General features: G+C 30.5%; 2 protein-coding genes across 2 annotated transcripts; both read left to right on the forward strand.

The window, feature by feature from the left end:
- Nucleotides 1-956: 956 nt before the first annotated feature.
- Nucleotides 957-3087, forward strand: LOC101220652 (7-deoxyloganetin glucosyltransferase). Its single transcript, XM_011660487.2, has 2 exons — nucleotides 957-1537; nucleotides 1935-3087. Exons 1-2 carry the CDS (start codon nucleotides 1009-1011, stop codon nucleotides 2876-2878), a joined length of 1473 nt encoding a protein of 490 aa, XP_011658789.2. The 5' UTR covers nucleotides 957-1008; the 3' UTR covers nucleotides 2879-3087.
- A 5410-nt stretch (nucleotides 3088-8497) lies between these two features.
- On the forward strand, nucleotides 8498-10537 carry LOC101204686 (7-deoxyloganetin glucosyltransferase). Its single transcript, XM_031889358.1, has 2 exons — nucleotides 8498-9076; nucleotides 9443-10537. The coding sequence occupies exons 1-2, from the start codon at nucleotides 8551-8553 to the stop codon at nucleotides 10381-10383; spliced, it is 1467 nt and encodes a 488-aa protein (XP_031745218.1). The 5' UTR covers nucleotides 8498-8550; the 3' UTR covers nucleotides 10384-10537.
- Nucleotides 10538-12080: the final 1543 nt, after the last annotated feature.

Raw genomic sequence — 12080 nt, forward strand, 5'->3', positions numbered from 1 at the left:
TTATCAAACTTTGAAATCCATTTCATTATGTGATCAAAAGAAAGATAGAAGAAGAAACCAAATCAACCACATATTTTCTCTTTCTCTTGTAATTTTCATTATCCTTTCAGCCTCTCTCTAATAAGTCTTCCTCTTCTTTCATTTTATCCTCCATTCATTTGGAAAACATCAGACCTCGTTTAGATTAATTGTGGTTTATGTTCATATGATTGTTGAGACGTAATTATGAAACTCACCCCTGCATATACTCCTCCTCCGCCCCTCATTTGGATCATCTGAAAAACTCATGTCTTACAAAAAATTCTCTGAAAGAAACTTCATTTAGTTTGCAAGCAAAACGTCATTCCAGACTGCATGCTGGTTTTTCGATTGGTTTCGATGCAGCTCTGATCGAGTTTTTTTTTAATGGTTTTATTTTGAAAACGACGTGACAATATCAAACTGTTAATTTGCATTCCTTCAAAGTTGCAAAACATCTTAAAAAGAGCATGAGACTCAGGCGCTATATCTAACAACTTTTTGTTTTGCAATTAAGGCATTCAGTGCAGGCATTCGGTCCTAAGCGTCCACCATCCAAGCAACCAAAGTTTCAGGCATTCAAACATTTAGACGTCTTATTGCTTCTAGTACCTGCTTCACTCCATCTTTCAATATCATCACCAACTATAAATATTTTAAGCAATTTTGTCATCTTAATACAATTTCCTATTGTTAATACTTGGTCGTACATCCAAATATCTCATGTTTTAGTTGAAAGTGACCTATTATTGGATCCACCATATACATATAAAGATGTGTGTGGATGTTAAAATTCTTGTTTGTTTCACACATTATTATCAACTTTTGTGGCTACTAACGTGCATTAAGTTGGTACGACTCTCTTGAAGGATAACTATCACCCGGCATGGGATCAGATTTTTGTACGCTTGTTTTCTTTGCAGCTTATAATAATGGAGTTTGGCAGTTCCAATACCCTATCACATCATTCTTTATGGAAGGAGATTCAAAATGGATTATGGTATCTCAAGAAATGAAAAACCACATGCTATTTGTTTTCCGTTTCCAGCTCAAGGCCATATCACTCCCATCTTGAATTTGGCAAAGCTTCTTCACCATAGAGGTTTCCACATAACATTTGTCAACACCGAGTACAATCACCGACGTCTTCTCCGGTCGAGAGGCCCCAACTCTCTCAATGGCTTGCCAGATTTTCAGTTCAAAACTATTCCAGACGGCCTTCCATACTCGGAGGCCAATTCCACCCAAGATATCCCTGCTCTCTGCGAATCCATCAACAAAACTTGCTTAGCCCCATTTTGTGACCTTATTTCTCAAATAAACTTGAATGCTTCTACTTCGTCTAACGCCATTCCACAAGTTAGTTGTGTTGTTAGCGATGCTGCTGCGTTTTTCTCTTTTTCAGCTGCCAAGCAGTTTAAGATTCCTTTTGCATTGTTCTATACAGCCAGTGCTTGTAGCTACTTGGGTTTTTTACAATATCCTAAGCTCATGAAGGAAGGATTGGTTCCACTCAAAGGTATGGTTTTCATTTGGTAATAATTTAGTTCTTGTACCTTAAAATTAGTAACCGTTAATTAGTCGTTTTAATAAAACTTTAATATGTAAAATTTAATTTAGTTCATGTCATTTGCGAACTCAGCCCAGGATATGCGAGATTCCGCTTTGAATAATTCTACAATGATATCAGAAATAAAACATGCATGTTGAACACAAAGTCAGAAATGAATATACTTTATATTTTGACACTTGTACAAATTGTTTCCATTAAGTAAATATTCTTTCACCTTAGTTAAGGAGTTGTAATGACTTAATCCTTTATAAGGGAAAATAGTATGCAAATCTAATGAAATTTATAACGCACAAAACGTTCTAATAGTTTTGTTATCTTTTTTTTATTATTGTTTTTTTAGCAGATGCAAGATATTTAACAAATGGATATCTAGAAAAAACAATAGAATGGACTAAAGGAAAGAAGAATATACGATTGCAGGATCTTCCTACCTTGCTCAGAACAACAGATCCAAATGATATAGGTCTAAATTTTATTGTTCAATTCATAAACATACGTAACCAAGCAACTGCAATGATATTAAACACATATGATGAACTTGAAAAGGATGTATTAGTGGCTAGCGCTCTCCCAGCTTCCTCCAATCCTCATCATTATACAATTGGTCCACTTCACATGATGGTCAAACAAATTGAGATTGAAAAATCAAGAGAAATAGGTTCAAATCTTTGGGTGGAGGAATCCGAATGCATTGAATGGTTGAATTCCAAGGAACCCAATTCTGTTGTTTATGTCAACTTTGGTAGCATCACAGTGATGACAAAAGAGCAACTGGTTGAGTTTGCTTGGGGATTAGCAAATAGCAAGAAGCCATTTCTATGGATTACAAGGCCTGATTTAATTGTGGGAGATTCAGCCATTTTGCCTCATGAATTTGTAACACAAACCAAAGATAGAAGCTTGATAGCAAGTTGGTGTTGTCAAGAACAAGTGTTGAAACATCCTTCAATAGGAGGGTTTCTGACACATAGTGGATGGAATTCAACTATAGAGAGTATATGTGCTGGTGTTCCAATGATATGTTGGCCTTTCTTTTCTGATCAACAAACAAATTGTTGTTATTGTTGCACTGAGTGGGGGATTGGCATGGAAATTGATAACAATGTGAAAAGAAATGAAGTGGAGGAGTTAGTAAGAGAGTTACTGGATGGAGAAAATGGTAAGAAAATGAAGGAAAATGTTATGAATTTGAAGAGTAAAGCTGAAGAAGCATATAAACTCGGTGGTTGTGCTTGGAAACAACTTGATAAATTGATTAAAGAAGTTCTTCTGTCAAAAGCTAAGTGAAGTGATTTTATTGTACCCTTCTAAATAAAGTATTTTGTTGTTGAGCACACATACTATTTCCCATACACATTTCCATGATGTATTAATTAATATTTTTGTCGCATTCTACACCAAATTACCCCACCAAACTGTGGACGAGACGTGACAATGATTGATGTGTCAATTCTTCTAAATGCATTAAGTGAACCTTTGATTTAAAATTTAAGTCATTTTTAAAAAAACGTAGTTACAGTGTTGGTAGCCACAAACTAAGTCTTGAACAGTATTTTAAACGGTTTTTACAGTTTTTATAAATTCTCTAGTTTATAAGAGAGTTGAATGTTTTATTTCTTACACGTGGATTACAAGACGATTTATCACACTTGATCACATCTTATTACTATTGGATAGTAAGAATTTTAATATAATTTGTTTTGTAATTTTATAACATGTGCATTATTTAATTATATTATTTATAATCGTTCGTAATAATTTTGTTCTAGACGTATATGCTTACTCGATAGAACACAATTTACAAGATTTGAACTCAATCTGTGATCAAACCTTGAAAAACATAGAATATATAATTCAACAAACTAGACGACTCAATGTTGTTTCTGACACGGATCGAAAACGCATTTGATATTGACGACGACAATAGAGCGATGATGTCACAAAAGAAGATCAAGATAATGCTTAGTTTATAAATCAAATTTTTAATTCTTTTAAATGTAGCATTATACGAAAATGAATTTTTATTTGCACTAAATCCACCATCATATTACAAACTTAATGTAAAAAATAATCGTTGAAAGCTTACGTAAAAAAGTTACCTAAAAATATACTTTTTTTAACCTAATTTTATGGCATCTCATACCACTCTTCCAATTTACTACACCCCAAGTTCCGAGACAAATCTTTTAACCATGCATTAAGTTGTTAGTATGGTTTCAAAATTTAGACCATAAGAATCCTTCTAATTAATTTAGCAAGTGAATTAGGCGGAGAAGAGATTTTAAATGTTTGTGTATCAACTCTACTAAATTAAGGTGGTTACTCAAAAGACCAATAACCAAAGATACTTTCTTGAAACAAGGAAAACTAAAATTTTAATGAAATTTATATTAAATAAATATTCGAAAGACATAAAATTTTCATCTTAAGTAAATTAACGTGAAAACATGACTTGCAGGTAACAATTATTTAAATAAAATAAATTTAAATAAACAGGATGAAAAAATTTAATTAAAAATGTCTAAAAACAAAATACTGAAAGACTGATCTGATACATAGACGTAGAAGCATAATTATATGTACCCATATGACATGTCACAGGCTCTTCCTGTCGTTTGCTAGCTTTCCAGATCTTGTACATTTGGCTTAAATATTAAACATATAGAAAGAGTGAGTAGATAAAATGAAATAAATGTCAATAATAACATTTAACTACCTATATCATAAATAACTAATTGAGAGAGAAAATAAACAAATAATACAGATTGGAAACTTAATCATCTAATCTCTATATATGTCCAAATAAAGTGGAAGATAGAAAGTTGTTAGTTGTGTAATGACATATAGCATTAGGGTTTAGGGTTTATGTAATATAAGTTAAGGAAGATAGAAAAGTTACATTATGACCTTAATAACATAGAGCAGTAACTAATATCAATTATCAGATCAATCTTTTTTTTTAAAATAAGGAGATGACAAGTTAACAAAGTATAACTTCTATTCTATTGAATGTAAAAATGTACCATAAACATTAAATCTATGTGAATGGTAAAATTGTCACTAACCAAAATCATATTTCTTTTGAAATTATGAAGTTATATAATTCTTTTTAATGATTTTGTAGGTAAAAAATTAAAGGAATACTTTAATTGTAGGGTATTAAAATATTCTTTTAATTTTTTACACATTTTATTACGTTATTTATACTTTCATTATAAATAAATACTTTAATATTGTAGGTATTAAAAATTGTAGGTAAAAATACTTTAATATTTCTTGTTTTACACATTTTATTATCTTTATTTATACTTAATAAATTTCAACAATATTTACATTGTTTAACAAAATCAACGTATAAGTCACTCAACCATTTCATTAATAAAAAAAATGAGCAAGATTCCATCGTTGCATTAAAAAAAGATTCTCAATATTACAGGATTTAAACATAAAGAGAATAGACATATATACATGTCAACCACAAAGTTGGTGATTTAAGTTTTTCCAACGTATGAAGGTGCTTATATATATATATAAATAAAGACAACAAATAATAATAAAAAAAAATTAGAAGGGAATAGAAAGACATGATTTGATTTCTTTTTCACCTTCATATTGTTGTGACTTGTGAACATGAATGAAAAAAATAATAATGAGATATTTGTATCCAAGATTTGAATATAAGGAATTTGAAAAGTTGAAAGAGATAGGAAATGTGAATAGTTGGGAGATAGAAGATTAAGATAAATAGAGGAATGTAAATGGATTTGGGTAAATTTAAACGACATAATTAATGGGAGTTGAAATTTTTTAAATTTTGAGAAAAGTTATAATAAAAAGATGAAAATTAAAATTAAAAAATCATTTACACTAAAGCAATTATTAAAAGTTATAATAAAAATAACATAAACATTGAATCTACGTGAATGACAAAATTGTCATTAAAGCAAAACTAAAAAAAAAAAAAAAGTTCTAATGTAAGGGTAAAATGGGGCTAAAAAATTTATCCACTTTCATCATTTTATATATACTAGTCCTTCAACACGTGCATAGCACGTGGTAGCATGTGACTCTTTCAACTTGTTAAATGAAGGTAAAATAATATGAAAATAAAAAAATCACATGTAACAAAATTAATTTTCAAAAGTACAAAAGATACATCATTTAAAAATAAAAGGTATAAAAGATACATTACTATTGTTATCATTAAAATTATTGGATAATTAGTTTATTAAAGAAAAAATGTTTTCATAGGTATTATGCTCTAGCACATTATACATCAAACAACTAATTTTGGAAAAGGGATTGAGTTTTGGAAAAAAAAAACAAATACACGTGCAGGATTTTTATAGAAAAATGTACGCAAAAATGATTTCTATTTAATTTCCAGAGTTGTGTAGTCGGTTAAATTATTAAAATTTTCAAACTTTTCAAAAATTTAAATTTGTTATCAAATTATAAATTTGTTATGACTTTTTAATAATTACTTGATTAAACTATTCAACTTCTAAAGCTTTTAAAATTCTAAAATAAATTAAATTTAAAGTTTTTATTATTTTTAATTAATTTATGACAAAATGGAATCTACTCTCGTATTTCTACTTTTACACATTGTATTACCTTTTAACTATAACTAATAATTAGATTCCATCAAAAGTTTAATTCAAACACAATAAAAGTGTATTAACCACACTTCACCATTTTATTAATAAAAAAAAATTAAATGAAAAAAAATAACATGAGCAAATAATGTATTATTCACATTTAACTTAATTACAAATCAATAATTAAAAACTGGAAAATAGTTATTTGACATCCGCATGCCACATTGTTATTGTTTGGAAATGATGATTGTTCTCTCTTTAGTCTCCCACTTTTACATTATTCATTCTTGAATTCTTATCAATTTCTCTGCATCGTTTTCATTGGGTTGATTGGTTACTTCTAGACGCGTCACAAAAATATGATGAAGTTTGTGGGCTCTTTTATAGCAACTTTGGCTCATAAATTTTCATTTAAATTTGTTGGAAGACTAATTTATTCACACTCTTAACTTTTTATTGTGAGCATGCATAGAAAAGAAAAAGAATGAGATATTTATACCCAAAGATTTGAAAAGGAAAAAGAATTTTAAAAGTTGAAGTAATTACAAAATAATTAATTTGCAAGAAAGTGGAATGTGAATAGGTAGAAGTTAAGGGAATGAGAATGGATTTTATAGAAATTTTAATGATATAATTAATTGGAGAGAAAATGTTAAAATTATTTATGTCCAAATATTTGTCAATAATTAATTTCAAATTACAATAAAACCCAAGTAAGAAACAAACAAATTTACTACGAAGAAGGGCAAAATTGGAAACAAAAAGTTTCTCCTCATCCATACTTTTATATATACTATAGATATTATAAGTAACCATCAAATAATAAAAAGAATTCTTATAAAATCTTATTGACAAAGTAGAATCAACATAAAATATACCCAGTAAAGGATCCATTACTGGTCCTGCTAGGTGTCTGTTAATTTCTCATTAGAAGTTTGCGATGAGGTACCCAAAACTATCGTCGAACACACACAATCTAGTGGTCCCCAAGGAACACTCTCATCTGTCGGTGAACCTGCAGGTACATCTATGATATTGGGTTGTAATGATCCTATCGACCACCCATAAACATAACATGACATACTAGTGATCGACGCACACAGTCATCATAAATCTGTAAAAGGTGGTGATCCTGAAGGATACTCACGTAGATACAACCCTAATAGCCAAAGTTAACACAGAACACCATAGTTGTCCATAGCATGCATAGCAACATCATAAATATGACATAAATATCAATCATAACTTCCTTAATCGTGTGATTAATATATCATGCATAATAAACAAATCAGTTATCAATATCAGTCATAATTAGCATCACATTGATGCTTTGTGCTTCCAGTACCTGCTTCACCCCATCTAATTTCAATATTTGTACGAACTATAAACATTTTAAACAATTTTGTCATTTTAACACACAATTTCCTATTACTGTTACTAGTTGTACATCCAAAATTCTCACGTTTTAATTTAGTTTTAGTTGAAAGTGACCCTGCTATGATTGGATCCACCATATACATAAAAGATGTTTGGATGTTAAAAACTCCATTTTTTTTCTCTCTCTTGTAATTTTCATTGTCCCTTTCAGCCTCTCTCTCTCTAACAAGTCTTCCTCTTCTTTCATTTTATCCTCCATTCATTTGGAAAACATCAGACCTCTTTTACGTTAATTGTGGTTTATCTTAAATATATATACATAAAATGTATTTGTAACTTCATATTTGTCGTTGATTAAGTAATGTAATACATTACAACATCCCTTCATATATGTATCTATCGTTGTTTTTTTTATACACTATAAGGTGAACTCCGATCCTCACAAGTCTTGTGGATTTTACTCTTCACATTGAGAAAGTTTTCTATGTATAATTCGTGTGCTCTTTACTTCTTGGTCTTCCTAAATTTTATGGTTTATTGATGTTCATTATTGATTTTTTGCAAGGGTAGTTATTATTTGGTGATTAATTTGTGTTGGTTGATCGTCTCGGAAGACATGTAGATTAATTCTCTCATACACATCCTACAGTTAATTATATTGATGCCACTATAACCAAGTTATTTTTTCACCAAGAAAATATATTTCGATGTGGTTGAACCAATCACTTAGACACACTCTCAAATATAAATATATATAGAAAATTACAATTGAAGGTTGTTTTAGTTACTAAGACACTTGTATGCTAATTACACTATGCTCGCGAGGTAAGAGTTTGGTATAATTTGTGGCTACTAACGTGCCTTTAAGTTGGCATGGGGTCAGCTTTTTGTACGCTTATTTGCTTTGCAGCCTATAATAATGGAGTTTTGCGCAGTTCCAATATACCCTAACACGTCATTATTTGAAGAAGGAGATTCAAAATGGGTTATGGTATCTCACAAGATGAAAAACCACATGCTATTTGTTTTCCGTTTCCAGCTCAAGGCCATATCACTCCCATGTTGAATTTGGCAAAGCTTCTTCACCATAGAGGTTTCCACATAACATTTGTCAACACCGAGTACAATCACCGACGTCTTCTCCGGTCGAGAGGCCCCAACTCTCTCGATGGCTTGTCAGATTTTCAGTTCAAAACTATTCCGGACGGCCTTCCGTACTCGGAGGCCAATTCCACCCAGGATAGCTCTGCAATCTGTGAATCCATCAACAAAACTTGCTTATCCCCGTTTTGTGACCTTATTTCTCAAATAAACTTGAATGCTTCTACTTCTAATGCCACTCCCCAAGTTAGTTGTGTTGTTAGCGATGCTATTGCGCTCTTCTCTGTTTCAGCTGCCAAGCAGTTTAAGATTCCTATTGCATTGTTCTTTACAGCCAGTGCTTGTAGCTACTTTGGTTATTTACAATATCCTAACCTCATGAAGCAAGGATTGGTTCCACTCAGAGGTATGATTTTCATTTTGGTAATTAAAAATTTTAGTTCTTCTACTTTCAAATAGTAACCGTTAGTTAGTCGTCGTTTTAATAAAACTTTAATATGTAAAAATTAATTTAGTTTATGGCACTTGCTGAACTCAACTTAGGATATTAGAGATTTCGCTTTGAACATTCTACAATGATATGACAAACAAAACACGTTGAACACAAAGTCAGAAATGAATATACTTATATTTTAAACACTTCTACCAATTGTTTCCATTAGTTGAGGAGTAATTGTAATGACTTAATCCTTTATGAGGGAAAGTAGTATGAAAATCTAATGAAATTTATAACCCACAAAATGTTGTAATAATTTTGTTATCTTTTTAACAGATGAAAGCTATTTAACAAATGGATATCTAGAAAAAACAATAGAATGGACTAAAGGAAAGGAGAATATACGATTGAAGGATCTTCCTACCTTGCTTAGAACAACAGATCCAAATGACATCATGCTAAATTTTGTTTTTCAATTCATAAACATACGTAACCAAGCAACTGCAATGATATTAAACACATATGAGGAACTTGATAAGGATGTATTAGTGGCTAGCGCTCTCCCAGATTCCTCCAATCCTCATCATTATACAATTGGTCCACTTCACATGATGGTCAAACAAATTGAGGATGAAAAAACAAGAGAAATAGGTTCAAGTCTTTGGGTGGAGGAATCTGAATGCATTGAATGGTTGAATTCAAAGGAACCTAATTCTGTGGTTTATGTAAACTTTGGTAGCATCACAGTGATGACAAAACAGCAACTGATTGAGTTTGCTTGGGGATTAGCAAATAGCAAGAAGTCATTTCTATGGATTACAAGGCCTGATTTAATTGTGGGAGATTCAGCCATTTTGCCTCATGAATTTGTAACACAAACCAAAGATAGAGGCTTCATAGCAAGTTGGTGTTGTCAAGAACAGGTGTTGAAACATCCTTCAATAGGAGGGTTTCTAACACACAATGGATGGAATTCAACTATAGAGAGTATATGTGCTGGTATTCCAATGATATGTTGGCCTTTCTTTGGTGATCAACAAACAAATTGTTGTTATTGTTGCACTGAGTGGGGGATTGGCATGGAAATTGATAACAATGTGAAAAGAAATGAAGTGGAGGAGTTAGTAAGAGAGCTGATGGATGGAGAAAAGGGTAAGAAAATGAAGGAAAACGTTATGAATTGGAAGAATAAAGCTGAAGAAGCATATAAACTTGGTGGTTGTGCTTGGAAACAACTGGATAAATTGATTAAAGAAGTTCTTCTGTCAAATGCTTAAGTGAAGTGATTTTATTATATGGTTCTAAATAAATAGTTTTCTAGTATTGTTTTGTTGTTTACCACACATATATATTTCTAGACCCTAAATTACTATTTGAATAGTTTTCTAGTATTGTTCATGATGTATTAATAAATATTTTTGTCACACTCCACCCTAAATTACCCCACCAAACAGTGGACTAGACGTGTGCAATATTGATAAACGTGTCAGTTCTTTTAAATATTGGATTTTCTTTTGTGCATCTCCAAAACATTTTGAGCCTTTTGTTTAAGTGAGTAGTTAGAATTTAGGCAGTCATCATAGCCGCCCAACATCTTTAACGTATAAACATTATTTTCTTAAGTCAATCTAAACAAACTTTGTGTTAGTTTTGAATTCTAGAAAGAAAGATCTCTCTTTGAGACTAGTTGGTGGACATTTTCTTGAGTATATGTGACTAAATTTATAAAAAAAAAGTAGAAAAATTGCATTAGATGACAAAAAAATTTAAAAAAACAACTCATAACACCCATCTTTTTGTATATAGCAAATTTGGCAAATATGACGATAATTAGATAGTAATCTGCTTTTAGATTTGTTATTTTCGTAATCTTAAAAATGTATGTAACATGGACTCTATTATCATAATTTTTTTTTACTATTTTTGCAAACTGCAGTAAAAATTACTCTTGATTTTCGTAGCTTCTATCAAAACAATCTCAAGCTTAAAAAAATGCCCTTATTGATAGTTGAATGAAAATGTTAAAGTTTTATTTTAAAATAACTCTAAATTATTGAAAATTTCATAAATTTTATTAAACTTAAAAAAGATTAAAAAATGCTTTCATTGATTTATTTTTTACACTAAAATTATGAGCATCCAAAATAAAAACCAAAATATTGAGTTTTAGAAAATGTCCATCAACTTGAAAAAAAAAAGTTAAATTTTATTTTAAAAATACTCGTAAAGTATTAAAAAAAATTCATAAATACCCTTAAACTTAAAAAAAATAATAAAAAAATACTTTCATTGATTTATTTTTTATACCAAAATTCTCACGTACAAAAACTAAAATTTGAAGTTTGAACATACAATCTCACGTAATTCTCAAATAAAAAGTTCTCCTTAAAACATACTGTTTGACGAGATTTTCGAAGGGAGATGTCGAGTACACGAGAGGAAGCGAGGCGACCACAATGGTGAAGGTTTAGCTATGGGGATTGGACGTAAGGGGGAAGGAGGTTTGATGGTGTGTGGTGTTTGAAGGTGGTTTTAGGATGAGGGGAAGATAGCTTTACGGTGGTGGGGAGATTGTAGGAAGGAAAGAATTTTGGAGGGTTGTAGGGTAGAGAGAAGAGATGAAAAGGAAGAAGAAATGGGTTAGGTTTCTTTTTACTCATTTTTTATTTAAAAAATAATTGAATTGATTTATCGACACTAATGTTATCAAATTATGAAAGTAATTAATGATATCATACGACTATCAAAGAGTTATTTTTGCAAACATTTCTCTATCAAAGGGTTATTTTTGCAAATATTTCTAAAAGTGTGACGATTAAAAAAGTGTTATAAAATGCTTAATTAACATTTATGATACATTTTTCTCCTAAAAGTCCAAAATTGTGGTAGTGGTAAAGTAGATAAATTAAATGATTGTGTTATAGCCTATTGATCTTGGAACTTATTAATGATAAGTTGTGTGTGTTTAGACAAA

The sequence above is a fragment of the Cucumis sativus genome, chromosome 7 (genome assembly GCF_000004075.3).
Source record: "Cucumis sativus cultivar 9930 chromosome 7, Cucumber_9930_V3, whole genome shotgun sequence".
Classification (NCBI taxonomy): Eukaryota; Viridiplantae; Streptophyta; class Magnoliopsida; order Cucurbitales; family Cucurbitaceae; genus Cucumis; species Cucumis sativus.

Coding starts and splice junctions, on each gene's coding strand:
- LOC101220652 (XM_011660487.2), top strand. CDS start 1,009: ATGGATTATGGTATCTCAAGAAATGAAAAACCACATGCTATTTGTTTT. Junction 1,538..1,934: donor AGGATTGGTTCCACTCAAAG/GTATGGTTTTCA, acceptor TTTTTTTAGCAG/ATGCAAGATATTTAACAAAT.
- LOC101204686 (XM_031889358.1), top strand. CDS start 8,551: ATGGGTTATGGTATCTCACAAGATGAAAAACCACATGCTATTTGTTTT. Junction 9,077..9,442: donor AGGATTGGTTCCACTCAGAG/GTATGATTTTCA, acceptor TCTTTTTAACAG/ATGAAAGCTATTTAACAAAT.